Below are 19240 nucleotides of genomic sequence, written 5' to 3'. Positions count from 1 at the left end.
CAAATTGTAGAAGTATTAGGAAGACCACACAAGTTGTTTTCCAAACATTACGATTGGAAGAGAGAATGACATTTTACAGTGCGTCAATTTTCTAGTACATTACGACAGTTACTAGGAAAATATCCAGTTTTTCTCAAGAACGAGGGTGCAACAGTTCTGGGTTCAGTCATATGCCTTTGTCTAGTTTAACAGTTCAGTAGCTCCTGTGTCAAAAGCAGGATGACGTTTTCAGCCGCAAATAAGGTTTCGTGTTCAGGGATTTTTCTCAGGTTCACGCTGGGGACCTCAGGCAAGCTATTTTAAGGGTATGACCCTCACTTTCCTCCATGCTTAAGGATTCACGGACCCCGTCTGAGCCCCAGCGCTCTGCCCAGCGCCTGACTCAGTGAGTGCTCGTTAATGGGAACTGTCCTTTTTATCAGGATTGGCGGTCCCCCATCTGGGTGCCCACGTCCCATTCAGCATTCTGAATGTCCCACATTCTCGCGCTCACCTCACGGGAGCTGCCTGGCAGTTTTACGGAGGCAGAGCTGATATATATAATCTACACAACCACTAGCTGGGAAATGGGTACATGGATGGTCTTTGGGGGGTCCCGAGAGAGTGCGAGTTCCAGGGGGTTCTTGGGCCCCTTCTAACGGAGGGGGGCGGGGAGTTCCAGGTGGGTCTTGGCCCAGGGGTCCCTGAGCAGGATCTGAGGAGGGCAGGTCCTTGGGGGTGGGGAGGACTGTTCTGGCCGGCAAAGCCCCCAGAATCCACGCAATGATTGCCTCCCGCACTGGGTCTGGCCTCTCTCTGCCAACAACTGGCTGTGGGATTTTACACAAAGAGCCTCTTCTCTCCGGGTCTCAGTTTCCCCAGCTGTCCTACAGGAAGCCGGGTCCTGTTCCCCCGCCGAGATGTGGGCACACGGGAGGTCAGGCAGGAACGGAAAGCCCTCTGCAAACTGTTAAGTGCCGTGCTGTGTGCAGGCACAGCCATTGGGGGGGGGGGGGGAATGCGCGGCGGGGGGGCGCCGGGCTTGCCTTGGGGGCCCATCGGGGGGCCCCCCGGGCCGGGCCCCCCCCCCCCCCCCGGGGGGGGGGGGGGGGGGGAATGCGCGGCGGGGAGGCGCCGGCCTTGCTCTGGCTTCCCATCGGGGCTCACCCCGGTCCGGCCCCCCACCCCCCTCCCGGTCCGCTCTCCCTCCCTCCTTCCCCCCTCCCTGCCCTCGCGGAGCGCTGGCTCCCGGCATGCTGCGCGCTGCTGACAGCCTTATAAATAGTCGCCTTTGCGGGCGGCCGGCGAGGACGGGCAGGGCACCACTGGCCCCGGCGCCCGCCGCACCCCTCCCCCAGGTCAGTGTGTGCCCGTGTGCATGTCTGGGCGCGCGGGGGGCGCCTCTGCGGGGCGTGGGGAAGCCGCGCGCGCCCGGGGGGGGGGGCGCCAGCCTGTGTGTGTCGGGGCATCCTTGGGGTTTGTGCGGCTGTGTGTTTGTGTCGGTGGTTATGATCTGTGTGTATTTTGGCCTGTCTGTTCTCCCCAGGCTCTGCTCTGGGTGTTTGTGCCACCCTGCGTGTGCCCCTGCGGGGGGATGTGTGTTGCCGTCCTTCCTAGCCTCCTAGACAGTCGCCCCTTTGTCCCGGCTGGCACTCCTGGGGCTGGGGCTCCAGGTCCCTGCCCTTGGCACGTCCCAGCTGGGGCCCGGGGAAGGGGGCTGTGGCCTGACTCCCTGCCCCGGAGGACCTGGCAGGGGCAGCCTTTGTGATTGGAGGAGCTGTCCTGCCATGTCATTTTGAGCGCTGGGGGGGGGGGGGGCCGGGAAGACCCCCGGATGATTGGTGAGGGCTCTAAGGGAGCCCTAGGGCCACCTTTTCTGAGCACTGCTCAGATACCCACTCAGGACTCTCCAGCAGGAGCAGGTCACGGCCTGGGGATACAGGCCCAGAGAGGGGACACCAGGTGCCCAAGGTCACACAGCTGAGCGATGAGCCCTTAGGTCGCTGTCCCCCCAGGCCCCTGTTCCCCAGGCCCCTCAGCAGACCACCCAGTCATGAGAGGAGTTGCTGCAGCCTGGATCGGGGGCCTTATAAGGTCTGGGTGCTGAGCCTGTAACCCAATTCCGTCCTGGACCCCTGGCCTCTGTGATGCCTCCTCACGACTCAAGTTATTTTGGACGAAGGAAGTGGCAGGTGCCAGCAGGACAGAGGGGCTTAGGTTACTGGGAAGAGGCAGGGCAAGGTGGGTTGGAGGCCACTCCTCAGGGTCACTGCAGGCTCTCCCTGGCCTGGGGACCCTCCTCCTCCCTTGCCAGCTGCTGCGGGCCATTGGCAGCGTCTGCCCTTCCCTAAGCACACTCAGCAGGAAAAAGGCTATAACTCATGGCCCATGAGTGGTAGGACGGCCAATAAACCTGCTGAAAGACCTACTGGGTGCCAGGCCTAAAGCAGCAGAAAATGCAACCCTGAGTTTGACCCCAGCCTGGCTCTGGAGCAAGTTTCTCCTTCTCTCCGAGCCTCAAATCCATTCCAAGACAGCTGGGAGGTGGAGTGAGGCCCCCAGCCCTATGCTCAGCCTGGGGCCAGGGCCGGTCTGGTGGGGCACACAGGCCTGCAGTTCCACAGAGAGGTCCGATACCGTGTGGTATGTGCTACGCTGGGGGCATTCAAAGGAGGCACCTGCCAGTGTGGGAGCGGAGGACGGAGTCCAGGAAGACTCCCTGAAGGAGGTGACACCTGAACTGGGTCCTAAACAATAGCACCTGGGGAGAGGCATCCAGGCATCAGGTGCAACAGTAGCTGGGCCTGGAGGTGGGACGCAGTCATGGTGGGTGAGGAAGCTCCAAGCGGTTCAAGCGGTGGCTGTGAAGGCTGCAGAGGGTGGGGGTGGGGTGGGGGCCAGGTTACTGAGTCCTGTCAGCCATGTTAGGGGCCCAGGCTTTATCTTTGGAGCCAAGGAGCCACAAGTGGAAGGGTTTTAAGCAGGTGAGCGATGTGGTCTGATGCTTATCACAGAAAATCCTGCGGACTGCCTCGTGGGATACGGGGAGACCCACGGGAGGCTGGGGCAGTGGCCAGGTGCCCTGCTTGGAACAAGGAAATGGTGTTGAGGACACAGACTGCAGAGAGGATCGGGAGCAAGAGGGTTGGGATGTGGGTGTGCAGGGTGGAAGTCGGGTGTGAGAGAAGACAGGGCCTCTGGCTGGGTAATAGGGCACGGAGCTGGGGACGTGGGAAGGTCTTGGGGCCTGTCCAGGGGCTGTAGACTCACAGGGCTGGGGAGGGAGGCCGGGGCTGCCTCGGCAGAGGCAGGGGTCCTGGGAACCTGGAGCCAAAGTGAGAGCGAGGAGTAAAGGGCCTGGGGTTGCGGGCATGCCAGGCGGGAGGAATGCTGTGGCAGGCGTCAAAGGTCAAGGCAAGAGTGGCTGTGATGGTAGCTGGTAGCCTTGGAGAGGGCCGGCGGGGGGGTGGGGTGGGGAACGGAGGCCAGAGGTGTGTAGGTGGTAACTGTAGGTGGGAGGGGACGTTGAAGCAGAGTGGGGTCCCCAGAGGGGTCGGGGTGGACTCACATGCTGAGGAACACGGTCCTCGAGGGGGTGAGGGGGCAGGGGCCATGTGGGGGGTGGTGAGAGCCGGGGATCCCCCATGACAGCTGTACAGGGCTGTGTCCCCCATGAGCAGCTCCTACAGCTTCCTCCCCCTCGGGCCTCCGTGATGTCCCTTTGAGCGTCCTTGTCCAAACCCCACCCCAGGTGAGATGTATTGCAGCTCAAGTCCCCCCTCTCTGGCCTCCACAAGTCTTTCCTCCTGGCCCCGGGGGAGCATCACCAAGGTGTTGGGCAGACGCCTGTTTTCTGGGACTCACAAAGGGAGCGGCCCAGCAGGTGCTGATGTCACTGTTTCCGTCCCTCAGCACCGCCCTCACCACCCGGCTCCTCCAGCGGGAAAAGGTGGACAGGAGGGGGCTGCCGCCCTTTTGTTACAGGTGAGGCAGCGGACACACACGGAGGAAAGGTGACTTTCCCGAGGTCACCCAACCTGCCGGGGGCCTTCGCTGCCCGGTGCCGCTGGGAGCATCAGGGCCTGGGGCACACCGTGGGGCTGGGCAGGAGCAGAGGCAGGATGGAGGAGAGCCCCCCTCACCGGCCCCACCTGTGCCCTTGTCTTGCAGAGCGCTGACTCGGCTCCCCAGACCTCAGCAGGATGGAAGGTAGTGAGTCTCTTCTTTGCTGCTCATTGCCTGGGCCTCAGTGTGCCCATCTGTTAAGGGGGCGTGCTTTCAGGAGACATTCTGGGAAGGGTTGGGGGAGGTTCTGGGGCTGCCAGAGGGGCCCGTCTGGGAGCCTCCGACATCCTCCTCAGGCATCTCACGGGATGCGCCAGCTCCAGGATTAATTTCAGAAGCGATGAGGCCTCCTTGAGGCTCCTGAGGGCCCCACAGCTCACCTCCTACACTGGTATTTATAGAGCTGAATCCCTGCCTCTTTCTAGAAAGGGTGGGCGCTAGCAAGGGGAGGCTAGCCCTGGGGAGAGGCCCCAGGTGTGTAAATGCCAAGCCTAACAAGGACGAGGCAGCGCCCAACGCCTCTGTGGGACTCAGTCTCCCCGTTGTCCAGAGAGGGTGGGTCTTGAGGATGTCTGGGGCCCTCCCGGCTGCTATGGGCTGGGACCTGGAGGGAGACATGGGGCCAGCAGGGAGCCTGGCAGGCCCGCCTCCTGGCGGCATCATGGCCCCATCCTTGGCGTTGTGCCTCAGCCTGGGTGGCCCTTAAAGGAGCCCGCTGCTGCCGCCCGAGCCGGCGGTCACCCTGCCACCCCTCGGGCTCCGAACAGCAGCTGCCGCCGGGCTGTGGCCTCCCCCACCTCCAGGTGGTAGCCGGCCCACGGCAGGCAGCTGATGGGAGCCCTCGGGAGAAGTTGTTCTACAGATAACTCCTCTGGGTTTCCAGCCTCGGGGCCAGAGGGCCCCTGGGAGCTGCCAGGCCTTCGTCAGTGGGGAGGGACAGAGAGCCAGAGAGGGCCGGGGACTCCTTTCCTAAGGTTACGCAGTGAGGACCTTCTTCTCCCCTGAGAAGAGGGGAAGGCCGGGCCGCCTGGGAAGAGGGCCCAGCTTCCGGTTCTGGGTCTGGCGCCCTTGGAGCAGGCCTCAGTTTCCCTCCGTCTGGTGAGGCTGTGGTCCTGCTGAGTTCTAAGGGCAGGGCTGAGGCGGGAGCATCAGCGCACCTCCCACTCTGGGCAAGGGTTCTTTGTGCCCAACGCAGCCGGCTTCCCTGGCAACCGTCTCCGGGGCAACGTATGTTGTGGTTGCCGACTCCACGTTTGAACCGCCCAGGCCCAGGGAAGGCGGGCGATGGGCAGGCCTGGGGTCTGGGAGGCAAAGGGTAGGGGACACAGCAGAACGGGAACCATGGGGGCCTGCTGCGTGAGAAACCTCCACAACACGGAAGACTGTAAGGCCAGAGGTGACCCGCCCTTGCCCAGCCGCCCACAGGGAGGGGCTGCGAGGGTGGGCGTCCGAGCCCCTCAGAGGCTCCAGGCTTTAGAGGGCCGGGCCCAGGCCTGTCCCTCCCGAGGTGCTGTTTGCCAAGCGAGTGACTGAACTCTGCTCCCCTCTTCTCCCCCACAGAGAAGCTGAAGAAAACCAAGATCATCTTTGTGGTGGGTGAGTCCAAGGCAGGCGGGGAAGGCGGCCAGCAGGGAGGCTCTTTGCAGGCGTCGGTGGGAGCCTGGGCCTGGGGTGGCACCCCGGGGCGCTGCCCCTTCTCTGCGGGGTGACCCTATCCCTGCGGCGGCCCCATTTCCTGGGGCTTCTGAACGGGTGGGCGCTTGCAGGAGGGCCCGGCTCGGGGAAGGGCACCCAGTGTGAGAAGATTGTCCAGAAGTACGGCTACACCCACCTCTCCACCGGGGACCTCCTGCGGGCCGAGGTCAGCTCGGGCTCGGCCAGGGGCAAGATGCTGTCGGAAATCATGGAGAAGGGGCAGCTGGTGCCACTGGTGAGTGGGCCCGGTGGGGTGGGGGGTGACGGTGGCCCTGAGTGGGCTCCAGCCAGCAGAGCCCATGACACTCTGCCTTGACCTTCCCTGGCTCCAAACACTCCTGGCTTTGGTCCTCATGGCCCTCAGCAGAAAATTCCTTCTAGAAGCTCCCAGAGCCTCTAGGACCCTGCCCTGCTGACCCCTTTAGCCTCACTCCACCCACTCAACCCCCCTCTCCCCAGCTCTCCGCCCTCCAGCTGCCCTGGCCTTTCTGTCCCGTCCAACTCATTATATTCCTTCCTGCCTGGAATGTTCTTTCCTCCTCAGCTTTCAGACCCTCCTGGCTCCACAGATTTGGGCTCAGACCCCCTAATTTTATCACTCCTTCTCTGCCCATTCAACCTGTGCCATGTTTGGAAATTGGTGAACCGGCCTCACCACACTGAGCTTCTTGAGAAAGGCCTGCTTTGTTCACAGTGGTGTCCTCAGAGCCCTGGACGGGAGCTGGCGGGGAACAGGGGCTCCATCGATATTATTGAATGAATGAACGAATGGGTGAATGAATGATTTAATCAGCCAGTCAAGCCTTCACATTCAAAGGAAGCTTCCTGGAGAGAGAGGCTTGTTGGGAACTTCTTTATTAGGGCAGAGGCCTAGAAGAAGGCGGAGGGAGAGGGGCTCATGACCCCTCCATCTTTTCCGGTGCCCCCAGGAGACAGTGTTGGACATGCTCCGAGATGCCATGGTGGCCAAGGTAGATACTTCCAAAGGCTTCCTGATCGATGGCTACCCTCGGGAAGTACAGCAGGGAGAGGAGTTTGAGCGGAAGGTAAGTGCAACTTGGTGGGTGCACTTGGGAGCTGTGATGTGTGCAAAATGGGAAGACACAGTTGGCAGCTGCCTTAAGGAGCAGAATGGAGATTAGAGAGAATGTACCCTCCAAAAGTGGGGCTTGGCACCTTAGGAACACAGAGGGCCAGGGAGTGGGAGGGACAGGGCTGGAAGGCTCCAGCTGGCATGGGGAGAAGAGAATCTACGGGGCAGGGCAACCAGGATGATGTGGGAGAGGCGATTCAGGCCTGGCTGGAGGCCTCCAGTGCCAGGGAGGGGAGTCCAGTCTCCTTCCGTGGGCCGCGGGGAGTCTGTGCAAGGCCTAGAAAAAGTAGGCCTTGAGGATGACGGCCCCGAGTTGCCTGAACAGCTTCCCACCAGGAAAACAGGGTGGGGGCACCTCTCCCAGACATACGCACACAGGCCCCAAGCACATGCACGTGTGCGTGCACATACACAGCACAAAGCCACAGGCACATACACACATGCACACAGGCACGCATATGTGTGCACACACGTCTGGCAACGCACATACATGTACGTACATGGACACAGCTCACTGATACACAGGGATATACACATACGCACACACGTGGGCACACACACATACACCCACGCCTCCGGTGTCACAGGTCATACTAGGGAAACAGGGCTGCAAGCAAGTGCAAGGGTGGGGGCTGGGCTCAAGGAGGTTTTCTTGGCAGAGGGACTCCTCCCTGGCCTTGTGGGGAGGACCAGGCATCCCGACAGGCTGGGGCAGGACCAGACCCCCAACCCCCACTTCCCAAGCCTGTGATGCTGGGGCCACCTTTGGGCTTCCATAACTTTGAGCCTCCTCCAGTGGAAGGAGATTGGATTTCCTGACCTTGAAGTGCCCGCAGGACCTCAAGAAAGTGTCTACCCTGCTCTGGGCCTCGGTTGCCCTGTCTTTGAAATGGAAGCGGGCTGGGCTTCCTTCAGACTGGGAGGCCATGGACCCTGTGGTCAGGTGCTAGGCAGCCTCAAGGCACGTCCTGTCATGACCCACCCATACCAGCTGTGTGACGTCACCTCTGACCCTCAGGGCCACATCTAGAAAATGAGATTACTAAAAGTCTCCTTCCTTCCTGGGGCTGTTGGGGGCGCCACTGTGGGTGGTGGGCTCAGCGCAAGGGCCCAGCCCTGCCATGGGCTCCGGGGGTCCTGGCAACACGTCTTCTCGGATCTGGACACCAGGGGGCATCAGGGCCTCACCGAAGGAGGACAGGTCGGCCTCCTTCCTTGCCCTTCCCAGCTTATTCCAACAACAGTGACGTTATTCAGAACCCCCCCCCCCCCCCGAGCTCGGCAGCCCGTCACCCCTCAGTCAAGTCCTGTCCAGCCCTGCTGTGTCAGACAGATGCCTTGATGTCCTTAGGGGCTCCTGGACTGGCAGGGGAGAGGGACACTGAGTGAATCACCAGAGGCCTGCTGAGACGTTCTGGGCAGAGAAGTAAAGGGGACTCCAGGGTGTGCCCCAGAGGGCTGGGGACGGTGGGCGGGGTGGGGGGGCGTGGGTCGCATCTGGGCAGACTGCCCCAGAGGAAGGAGATTTTAGCTCAAATCTGAAGACAAGTACTTGGGATTGAGGATGAGGGTTCTTGGCATGAGCGAAGGCCTGGCTTGGGAGGAGGTTGACGGGAGCCTAGACTTCAGAGAATCGGTGTGACTGAAGCCAGGAGGGCAAGGGAGTGGGAAACACAAGGTGAGGAAGGCGGGAGGCCCTCTCTGAGGGCACTGGAGAGCTATGGGAGAGGTTGGAGCAGAGGAGTAGTTTTAGGAAGGTCCTTTAGGCTGCCCTGGGGAAGGGCTTGATGGTCTGATCTGAGTGGGTCTCAGGTGAGGCCTCGGGCATGGGAGGATGGGGAGGAGATGGCCCCGGGGACGGGAATGGGGCCCCTGTGACTACCGCCCCACCCGCAGATCGGACAGCCCACGCTGCTGCTGTATGTGGACGCAGGCCCTGAGACCATGACCCAGCGGCTCCTGAAGCGCGGAGAGACCAGCGGGCGTGTGGATGACAATGAGGAGACCATCAAGAAGCGACTAGAGACCTACTACAAGGCCACGGAACCTGTCATCGCCTTTTATGAGAAACGTGGCATCGTACGCAAGGTGCGCCCCCTGCAGGCCGCGGGTAGCCCCAGGAATCTGGAGTTTTGCCTGGGTTGGCCAAAATCCCCGTGACCCTGGGCCAGCCCTCCATTCCGGGCCTTGGTTTCCCCGCTGGCTCCGTGATGGGCTGCTGTCCCCTGTGGCTGGGCTCAGAGAGTCAGGCCACACCTCTGGGGGAAGTGAGCCCCTGCCCCAATGAGGCCCGCATGGTCCTCCCCAGCATCTCTGCCCTCCCGGCCGTCTCCCTGCAGGTCAATGCCGAAGGCTCCGTGGACAATGTCTTCTCCCAAGTCTGCACCCACCTGGATGCCCTCAAGTAGCAGCACTGGAGCCCCTTCCCCTGCTGCCCGCCGCCCCCCCACCCCCACCCCGTGCTGACCTGAGGCTGTCCTGGCCTGAGCTCAACGCCTCCACCCTGCCCGGCTGGAGCACAGACAGAGGAAGCCACTTTATCCTGTTTTCATGGACAGCCAAGCACTAAAGGAATTTCCAAGGACATTCGGTTTTATTCCTTTTTCTTTGCTTTCACTGGAGTTGATCCACGTGATGTGGCCTCCAGCAGCCCCTCACCCTCCCAGTCCTCCTCAAGCCCCTCCCCCCGCCTCTGCCAGCTGCCCTCCCCTAGTACCAGGGGAAGGAAGACCCAGGGCCCTTCCTCACCCAGGGCATGCTGGGTCTGGGGGTCCTGGGTGACTGAGGCAGGATCCTTGCTCTCAGGGACTTGTGGTCAGGCAGAGCTGGGCCTTGGACTGCGTTCCTCTGAACCCTTGCTGTGCGGCCTTGGCCCTGACCCCTCATGTCTCTGAGCATGTTTTCTATGCTGAACCCCACTGGGGCCTGTGTGCAGTAGGCAGTGAGGTTATAGGCTGTGGGGGGCTTCCTGGGCAGTGGGGGTGGCACATGTCAGCTGGCTGGGGGGGCAGTAATTGGCCTCCTGCGTGTAAGAAGTTCTGAGCGTCCGGAAAGGGCATCGAGATGGAAGGGTCCGCGGCACCTCCCTGAGGAGGCGAGACACGGAGGGCCTCCCACCGGTGCCTCCCCGGACGGGTCACAGCCTGCCCTTTCTGAGCCCGTTTCCAAATCTGAGTTAGGGTCCGTGCCCCCTGCACCCCTCCCCTCCCAAGGGTAGGACGAGAACACGCTGAACGGGGGTGTGGGAGAGAGTCACCGGGGCCTGCGGGAGCCGAGACCAGAGCGGCCTTGGGGATGGTGCAGGGCTGGGGTGCTTCGGGGACGCCCCAGAAATCCCTGGGGGAGAAGCACCTTCCCTTTTCTGTTCTTTCACTCTGTGACCTCCTCACCGAGGAAGGCTCAACTTGGTGCTCACGTGTCCTTAACACCTGTCCTCGTCCCCGCCGACTCCCTTTAGAGCCAAGAGAACCTTCAGCGGGCCACACCTGGCTGGACCGAAACGCGACGTGGGGCTGACTGGGCCCAAGGTGTGTCCCCTTTTATTTATGGCAAGCGTGGCTGGTCTCCCTTCTGCATTAGTTATTTAAACTTTCCTTCAAAATAAACATATTTAAGTTACGAAAGGTGAGTCTATTGAAAGAGTAACAGCACAAGTAGAGCCAGCACAGGGGAGGTAGGAGAAGGCAGGCGTCGTGGGGGGATGAGCCTTCTGGCCCCGGGTGGGTGCGGGAGGGCAGGTCTCTGCTGCTGGCCTCTGTTCCCCGTGCCAGCTGGGGTGTGCGGGGGGGCCTCGATCTCTCTGTGACCTCCCACCTCCGGCAGCGGGCACATCCGTCCAAGCGGGCTAACACGCGCCCACGCACCTAGCGCAGGGCTGCGGGGATCAACGGGGGAGAGATGCGGAGACAACACGCCGAAAACGAGCGGCGAAACACACGCCAAAGATGACGAGGCGCTACGGAGATCACCTGACAGAAGCCTCTTCGTCATCTGTGTTTTTTTCTAGTTACTGCACTGTCACTCCAGGTGTGTCCCAGGTGAATGGCAATCTAGGCTGACCCCAACTACTGTTCACCGCGGAATCACTTTATGCGCTTAAAACAAGAAGCGGCTTGAAAAAACACGGAAATGTAAAAGCTCCAGTGACCGTCACCCGGTCCCTGCTACCACAGACACTCCCTTTGAGGGTGTCCTCTGTGCGTGTTTTCCAGAGCACCGGGCTGTGCTGGCAAGACAGGCTCATAAGCCGCCACCTGCTGGGATGTGCCCCCCCCCCCCCCCGCCACCTCCAGCGCCAGGAGGGGGCCCGTGCTCACAAAACTGAGATCAGTTTTCAGCAGCTGAGTGCACAGGGGTCCTCTGGTGGCAGCGGGTTCCTTGAGCTGGAGCTCTGGAGCGGGGCCTTGAACATTCCTAGGAGCTCTCTTCACTGTAAGAGAGGGCACGGAAGGGTAGAGGGAACAGCTCTGCCGAGTCACAGAGGCCTGTTGGATGGAATACGGGTGAGAAGGGGGTACAGTAGCAAGAGACAAGCCCGGAGGGGCCAGATTTGCAGGGCCTTGAATGCCGACCCAAACATCTAGTCTCTCCTCTAGGGGCAATGGGAGTCTCAGAAAGAGGATTTTTGTTTTGTTTTGTTTTGTTTTCAATGTTTATTTCTGAGAGAGAGAGAGCGTGAGCAGGAGAGGGGCAGAGAGAGAGGGAGACACAGAATCGGAAGCAGGCTCCAGGCTCTGAGCTGTCAGCACAGAGCCCGACGCGAGGCTCGAACCCACAAACCGTGAGATCATGACCTGAGCCGAAGTCAGACACTCAACCGACTGAGTCACCCGGGGGGGGCCCCATTAGTGAAAAATTGTAAACAAATTGAAAATTGGAGGAAATAATACAGTGAACACCAACGTACAGTAATTGTTATCATTTCCCTATATTTCCTCATTACTGTTTTACTTTTGACAACGTATTTACAGTAAATTACAAATGAGAAAAATTCTACCCCTAAAGTATGACTCTAAAAAGCAAGGACATCTTCCTACCTGACCACAACTCAGAGCTTCAATAACACTAAGTTAACACTAATATCATAATATATAATAGTCCACATGCAACTTGCCCCAAAGGTCCCCAAAACGCATCTTTGTTGAAATCAGGGTGCAACCCAGGACCCCACGCCGCATTCGGGTGCGATATTTGTCAGGCCTCTGTCAACCAGGATGGCCCTGCTCTGGTGATGACACAGGCCTGTGGCGGGACCAGTTGTCCTGCAGAAAACTCCTTCCAGATTCACCCTTTGCTTCCTTCTGGTGTCGTCTCACCTTCCCTATCCCCTAAATTTCTTGGAAATTGGAAGTTAGTTGTAAAGGCCTCATAGATTCAGGCTCAGCCTCGGAGACAAGAACACCTAAGGGATGAGGCCCAGGAAGGACTTTAACCCCGGGGAGGGGAGGGGAGGGGATGGTGGGGGCGCCTGGCTGGCTCCGTCGGCTAAGCGTCTCTTGATTTGGGCTCAGGTCATGACCTCGTGGTTCATGAGATCGGGCCCCATGTCGGGCTCTGTGCTGACAGGGGCAGAGCCCGCTGGGGATTCTCTCTCTCCCTCTCCCTCAAAATAAATAAACAAACACTAAAAACAACAACAACAGGCAGGGGACCAGAACTGCGTGCACCCAGGCTTCCTGTGCAAGCAAATCTCCCGGGTCTGGTTAAAAAGCTGATTCTGCTTCAGCAGGGCAGGTCTGGGCAGCGAGGCTCAGCTCCTGGTCCGTGGCCCACACTTTGGGTAGCTCAGGGAGAACCTGCTCAGCGGAGGCCTGGACCCTGGGGGTGGGGAGGAGAGAGAGTCTCTGGGGTCAGGGAGCACGAGTGCTCATCCACTAGCGTGGGCTGGGAGGTGGGTGTGGCACTGGATCCAGACAGGAGACAGTCCCGCTGTCACACTCTTCACGTCTCTAGGGACGCTCCAGGCAACAGCTTTGTCCCAAAGTGCCGGAACATTATGACCAGCCAGAGACCTCAGGGTCTCAGAGAGAGAGTGCTCTGCGGGGGTGGTGGCCTCAGATGCCCCCCCCGGCTGGACTGCGCCCCTAAGTCTTGGCCTCAAGGGCCCTGAGGGCCTGGCCGGAGGCGCTGAAGTGGAGAGGAAGGAAGCGGGGAGCAGAGGAGGCCAAGGCTGCGGCCTCCCAGTCTCGAGAGGGGCCTCGAGTAAACAGGAAGGCCTGGCGGCTCCACAGTGGGGGGGCTTTGCAGGGGTGGGAGGCCAGAGCCCTACTGCACATGTGCAGCCTGTGACCACGGGGCTTCCTCGTTGGGGAAGCTGACCCAGAGAGGCGGTGTGACTTGTCCCAAGCCACACAGCAAAGCAGAGGCACAGGGCTAGACCCTCACCTGCCCCTCCTGCTTCTTCCCTCTTCCTAGGGTTCTGGTTCAGGGTCTCCTGCCTGTGGTGCCCTCCATGGTTCATGGGGTGCTGGGTGAGTCTCTCCCCTTCGTGGGCCTCAGCTTCTCTTTCTATGAACCCTGAGCCCTATAACTTAGAGGTTCTAGGATCCTGGCCCGGTAGAATTCTTTCGCCTCCTAGGTGGTCCTCGTGGGCTCTTCAGACTTCGGGGAGTGGGTTTCATCAGAAAAGCCAACCTGTACTTGGGGAGTGACAGGGAGACTCTGAGGGACTTCTCTCTTCTGGAACACAGCAGCGTCTGGCGGGACCACTGACCCTTGTGACCACCACGTACCCTTGGGGGGGTCATTCCCCCCTCATCAGAGACCCTGTCCTTGGGCTCAGAATGCTTCCAGCACCCACCCCCTGGCACCTGAGGATCACAACGTATGCACAGCCCGTTCATTTATTCCCATCAGTACTTAGCCAAATACCTCCCATGGGCCGGGCACTATTGGAAGTGATGGGCGTTTGGTAGCGAACAGAGCAAGGCCCTCGCCCTCATGGAACTTGTGTTCTCGAGAGGGAGACGGACAAAGTAAATACCGTATAGTGTGTCAGATGGAGACCAGTTGCTGACGTGAGGAGGGGGCTATTTTAAAGGCAACAGTTGCAGAAGTCCTCACTGACTGTGCGACATTCGATCTGTGGTTTAAGAATGAGGAGCGAGCGCCCTGGGCTTATCTAGGGGAACAGTGTTTCAGAGAGAGGGAATGGCAAGTGCAAAGGCCCTGAGGTGGGCATGTGCTTGGCGCATTCAAGGAACAGCACGGGAGGCCAGGGCGGCTGAGTGTGGGGGGCCAGGGGGAGAAGAGCAGAAGATGAGGTTGGAGAGGGGACGGGGAAGCCTCGCTGGCCATTTGAGGGGGCGGAGCAGAAGGGCTGGAATCTGACTTCACTTTAACAGCCTCCCTTTACTGTGTGCAGAATGGCCTAGGGTAAGCCGTGGGGGCGGGTGGGGGGGCAGGGAGCTCCATGAGGTGACGACAATATTCCAAGAGGTTCTGGTCCTGACCGGGGCAGTAGCTGTGGGGTAGTGGGAACCCCCCAAACACTGGGAATTTGGGAGCGCCGCCACCAAGGTTTGCTTGTAGGTTGGACAAGAGGTGTGAGAGTCAAGGTTCACCTCAAAGCTTGAGCAATGAGAGGGGGGCGGAATCGTCACGTTCTGAAGATGGAGACACAGAGGCAGGAGCGCTTGGCAGAGAATCAGCAGAACGTGGTTTTGGACACGGGAAGTCTGAGCTGCTTAATCACAATCCAGGAGCCTGGAGCCTCGTGGGGGGGGGGGGGGGGGGGGAGCGTGGTGGCGGGAAATAGAAAGCTGGGAGCCATCAGTATATAGATGGTACTTAAAGCCATTTGTCTGGATGAGGGCGCCCAGAACAGCCCTTCTCAAGCTTAATGTGCACATGAGTGCCCTGGAGGTCTCGATAAAATGCAGGTTCTGAGTCAGCAGGTCTGGGTCAGGGCCAGAGAGAAGCTCTCAGGAGATATTAGGGCCGCACTTGACAGGCGGGGATCTAAGGCATCATCTTTTATGGCCAAGACCTGCTGGTGGATAATGAAACCAACAGAGTGGCTTGTGATCAGTGTTTCAAAGAAAACGAGACAAGATGGACGCGTATCATAAGGGCATATACATATGTTCACAAAACGCTGGAATTGTTTGAGTCCGAGTCCCAGGATTTGTGTGGGGACACAACATCATGGTCCCCAAGGTTTGAGAAAACCTGACCCTGAAGTGAGGGTAAACAGAGAAGGGAAAAGGCCGAGTAAGGATGAGGAGGAACCAGCAAAGAGGCAGATAAGGCGACCAGGGAGATGGGAAGAACACCAGGATGGAATGTTCTAGAAGCTAAGGGAGGAACTACAGGCCCAGATTTGCTTTGCCCCAGCCCTGGTGTCATGTGCACTTGAGTCTCCGTCTCCTCCATTGTAAAATGGAGACGTGGGGCGCCTGGGTGGCACAGTCGGTTAAGCGTCCGACTTCAGCCAGGTCACGATCTCGCGGTCCGTGAGTTCGAGCCCCGCGTCGGGCTCTGGGCTGATGGCTCAGAGCCTGGAGCCTGTTTCCGATTCTGTGTCTCCCTCTCTCTCTGCCCCTCCCCCGTTCATGCTCTGTCTCTCTCTGTCCCAAAAATAAATAAATGTTGAAAAAAAAAATTTTAAATGGAGACGTGACAGTCTCAGCCTGTTAGGTGGCAGTAGGTTGGCACTTGGTCCAGGGCCGGGCAAGCTTTGTTCATGGGGGAGCGATTGCGCTTCTTGTCCCGGGCTTCAAGCTTCTCCAGGCCGGCAGGCTGCCATCCCCTTGTGCAGACGAAGAAACTGAGACCCAGAGCATAGAAAAGTCTTGCCCGAGGCCACCGGAGACCGAGTCTGCACACCCTGACCCCAGTCCCGTGCTCTCTTTCCTGTGCACCCACTTTCTCCCTTGTCCTTGCGGGTTTGGCCCGGGTGTTCCAACAGCCCCTGGCTCCTGGCCGATGCTGGAGACAGACAGCCGCCTGGGGGGGGTCCCTGGGGATTGCCTAAAATTCCTCCTGTGGCTGGTGGCCAAGGCAGACGTGCTGATCCCTTCCTGCAGCTCTGGCCTTCCCAGCCAGCCAGGAGGAGGAAGCAGCAGAATTTGTGCACCTGCCCATTGTAGGGTTGAGGCACAGGGGCCTGGCCATTGGCCACATGTCTGTTTGGCGTGTGGCTAGGCGGCACCTGAACGCATTTGTGTCAGTCAGAGCCCCAGCAGGAAACAGATGGCACGCTCCAATGGGATAATTTGAGAATTTAATGGAGGGTCTGTTTACGCAGGTGTAGACAGGGTGTAGGGAAACCACGAGGGACAGGGCAGAACCCAGGGCTGGCAGCAGTGTGGGCCATGACCACCCTCGGCCTGGAGAGGGCCTGGTCAACGCTGTGGCCTTCAGCGGAGTGATCCAGCAGGGAAAAAGTCCGAGGAATGAATCCCACCCGCCCGGCCCCCTCCGCCTTCCTCTCTGTGATCTGTGCAGGGCTGAGGGGAACAGGAGGCAGCAGATGTGTCCGTCGAGATGGAGAACACATCTGGGGGCAAACGGAGGATGGCTAACCCAAGGTCTGTCCCCAGGTGTGAGACCATATGACCGTCAAGCTTTCCAGGGACAGGCAACCCAGATTGAGGACTGGCTTCTTCCACTGAGGAACAGGAAGCAAGGCCCGCCTCTTTGTACCTCAATTTCCCTATGCCTCCCAGCCCCCACCCCTGCCTTATCTTTCTGAATACGTCAGGCTTTCAATAAATATATCTGAAGGCCCAAAGTGTCCTGGGCTCTGTGCCGGGGACACAGCAGTGCAGAGGCATCAAAATTCCCCCACAAGGGGCTTCTAGTCAAGCGCAGAGACTTAGACAACACAATCCCACACAGACTAGGGCGTGGTGGGGAGGCCCAGGGTGCTGTGGGAACTTCAGGGTGATCTCCTCGCCACAGCTGGGGGTCCCGATCTCCTCCTTCCTCCACGAGGTCTCTGGGGCCAGGGCTCTAGGCCCTTCCATAACCGCCTATAGGTTTTTCTGTCCCTGGAAGTTTCCTGTAAGTTCTTCCTTGTGTCAGCCTGCAGCCTCTCCTGCTTTCTAGAGAATCCAGTGGGTCTTGTGTATAAAGTGGGTGGAGATGGGTTGTGTAGCGTAGGGAGGAAGTGAGAAGGAGGAAGGTTTGGGGAGAGCCTCCCCTGGGGTCCTTGCTACGGCCTGGGATGGCCATCGCCCTGTGACACCCACAGCCACAGCGACATCTGTCTTCTCCACATTCAGCGAAGGAGGAGGTGAGCTTGGAGCCCGGCAGTCCCGAGGTCTCCACTTTCCAGCTGGGGGTCAGGCAGACTTCAGGGAGCCTTGGGTTCCTCTTCCGTAAATGGTTTGATGTCACGGGCCTCCAGGGGTGGCTGTGAGGATTCAGAGCTGATAAGGTGACCGCCTAGGGCGGAGCCTGGTGCCCTGGGGAGTTCAGCCCCTGGGGCTGGATTAACTAACTGTCCCTGGGGTACAGACTCCTTTTCCGAGGGCCTGGGGAAACCTCGCCGCCACCTTTGGCCTTGTGGTGCCCACCTCCCCATCTCCGCACCCGCCGGGACAGGCAGAGGAGTAGTCGCTCTCGGGGTGGCCCCATCTTCCCCATCACAGCCTTCCTGCCTGCTGGGCACGGATGGGTCCCCCATGACCCCACACCTATGCGTCACCAGAAACGGGCCGGGCAGCTGCAGGGGTCTGACAGCAAACCTTCCCCCTATCCCCACCCAAGGAGCCACGCCCACACTCCCCACGCCCCTGTGTCAGTTCCTGCAGAGACAACCACACTCCTGCTCTCTCCCTCCAGAGGCCCCCAGGGCTCCTGCCTTCTCCTCCCTCCCGGGGCCTCCATTTCTCCATCTGTGACCCAGGACAAGTATAAACAGAAAGGCCTCCTGGCCCCATCCCTTCTGTGGGTCGTGCCAGCACACCCCACAATTTGTCTTCTCAAAGCCGGTACCTTCTGCTCCAGAACCCTCCATGACTCCCCCTACCCTTCAGGATCAAGTCCTGGCCTTCAAGCACCCCCCCCCCCACCGCCCCCCTCAGAGCCTGCCTCTCCAGGCTTCCTGTCCCAACCACACTCCCTGCTTGTCCCGCAAGTTGTCCAACCACCTCCTGCCTCTGTGCCCCTCTCTGCCATGGGTCCCCTGCCCCATGTACCCTCTTTACCCATTTCTTCTACACCCTCCCCCCTACTCCCCCAGTCCTTCAAAGGCCAGGCAGCTCAGGCTTTCTTTGAGCTCCCTTGGCCTGACCCTAGGGGCTACCTGTGAATAAAACCATGGGGAGCACACAGTTGGCGTTTACTATTTGCAAGATGAACAAGGGACTGCTCTGGGGATGGTCTCCCAGGCTCAGGGAGCACCGATGGGGGAGCACTTCCTGAGTCAGGCCCAGGCTCAGCGCTGTAGTGCCCTGACCTCCCAAAATCTCACAGCAGGCTGGTGAGGAAGGCACAGCTGTGTCCACTTTACAAACAGGGTAAAGGCTGTGGAGACTTGCTCAAGGCCTCGTAGCTCAGAGGAAGGAGAGCAGGTTTTGAATCCAGGACCATCTGACTTCAGAAAGGACATTACAGGGGCACCTGGGTGGCTCAGTCAGTTAAGCGTCCAACTTCGGCTCAGGTCACGATCTCGCGGTCTGTGAGTTCGAGCCCTGCATAGGGCTGTGTGCTGACAGCTCGGAGCCTGGAGCCTGCTTCAGATTCTGTATCTCCCTCTCTCTCTGCTCCTCCCCTGTTCACGCGCTCTGTGTGTGTGTGTGTGTCAAAAATAAATAAACTTAAAAAGAAAGGACATTACAGAGGGTCCCTCTTTCGTTTGGGGCTATCTCTTGTCCCTGGAGGATTTTCCACCCGTGGAAGGGGGCAGACCCAATGTACCCCTGCCCTCCTTGGGCCCTGAGACCTCAGCCCCAGCTGCCACTTGGGAGAGTGTTCCTTCCCTATCCTGGGCCTCAGTTTCCCTGCCTGCAAAACAGGGAATGACGAGCCAGTGTCAGGCTTGTATGTAAGGCACTTTTGGTGCTGAGTGACACCTGTGTGAATCCCACCTCCACCATCTTCTCGGGCCAGTTATCTCACCACATCAGGCCTCTGTTTCCTCATCTGCAAAATGGGAACAACAGAGTTCATGAGACTAGGAGCTCCAGCTGAGCCTCCTTGGCCAGGGCCCGGCCCCGGAAAGGTCTCCTGGGTAGGCTGTCAGGGTGATTATTTTCATCTGCTGGCTGGGGGCTGCCGGAGGCGCCCCACCAGCCCTGGAGAGGGTGGGATGGGGGAGCAGGGTGTGTGGGGGAGACAAGCCTGGAGCCTGGGCCCTCCCACCCCACTGCCTCCTCCCCCCTGCCTCAGGGCCCCCCACCCAGCGACACAGCCCGTGGCACTTCCTCTCCCCGCCTGGCAGGCCGCCTGGCCCGGCCCCTT

The 19240-nt window shown here is 59.7% G+C and overlaps 1 protein-coding gene across 3 annotated transcripts; it reads left to right on the top strand.

Moving 5' to 3' along the window:
• Positions 1–1244: 1244 nt before the first annotated feature.
• Positions 1245–10450, top strand: AK1 (adenylate kinase 1). Of its 3 annotated transcripts, XM_040482418.1 has the most exons (8): positions 1321–1337; positions 3892–3963; positions 4150–4188; positions 5605–5640; positions 5811–5974; positions 6669–6785; positions 8729–8920; positions 9172–10450. In XM_040482418.1, the coding sequence occupies exons 3-8, from the start codon at positions 4182–4184 to the stop codon at positions 9238–9240; spliced, it is 585 nt and encodes a 194-aa protein (XP_040338352.1). In that variant the 5' UTR covers positions 1321–1337; positions 3892–3963; positions 4150–4181; the 3' UTR covers positions 9241–10450. The 3 variants fall into 3 exon arrangements, with proteins under 3 accessions (XP_040338350.1, XP_040338352.1, XP_040338349.1); XM_040482416.1 differs by lacking the exon at positions 3892–3963 and having other exon boundaries at positions 1245–1337; XM_040482415.1 differs by lacking the exons at positions 1321–1337; positions 3892–3963; positions 4150–4188 and adding an exon at positions 5371–5440.
• The last annotated feature ends 8790 nt before the right edge of the window (positions 10451–19240 follow it).

The sequence above is a fragment of the Herpailurus yagouaroundi genome, unplaced genomic scaffold, assembly GCF_014898765.1.
Source record: "Herpailurus yagouaroundi ecotype Mexico unplaced genomic scaffold, PumYag 160, whole genome shotgun sequence".
Taxonomy (NCBI): Eukaryota; Metazoa; Chordata; class Mammalia; order Carnivora; family Felidae; genus Herpailurus; species Herpailurus yagouaroundi.
Note: the sequence above shows the minus strand (reverse complement) of the source record. Positions and strands in the feature narration are given on the sequence as shown.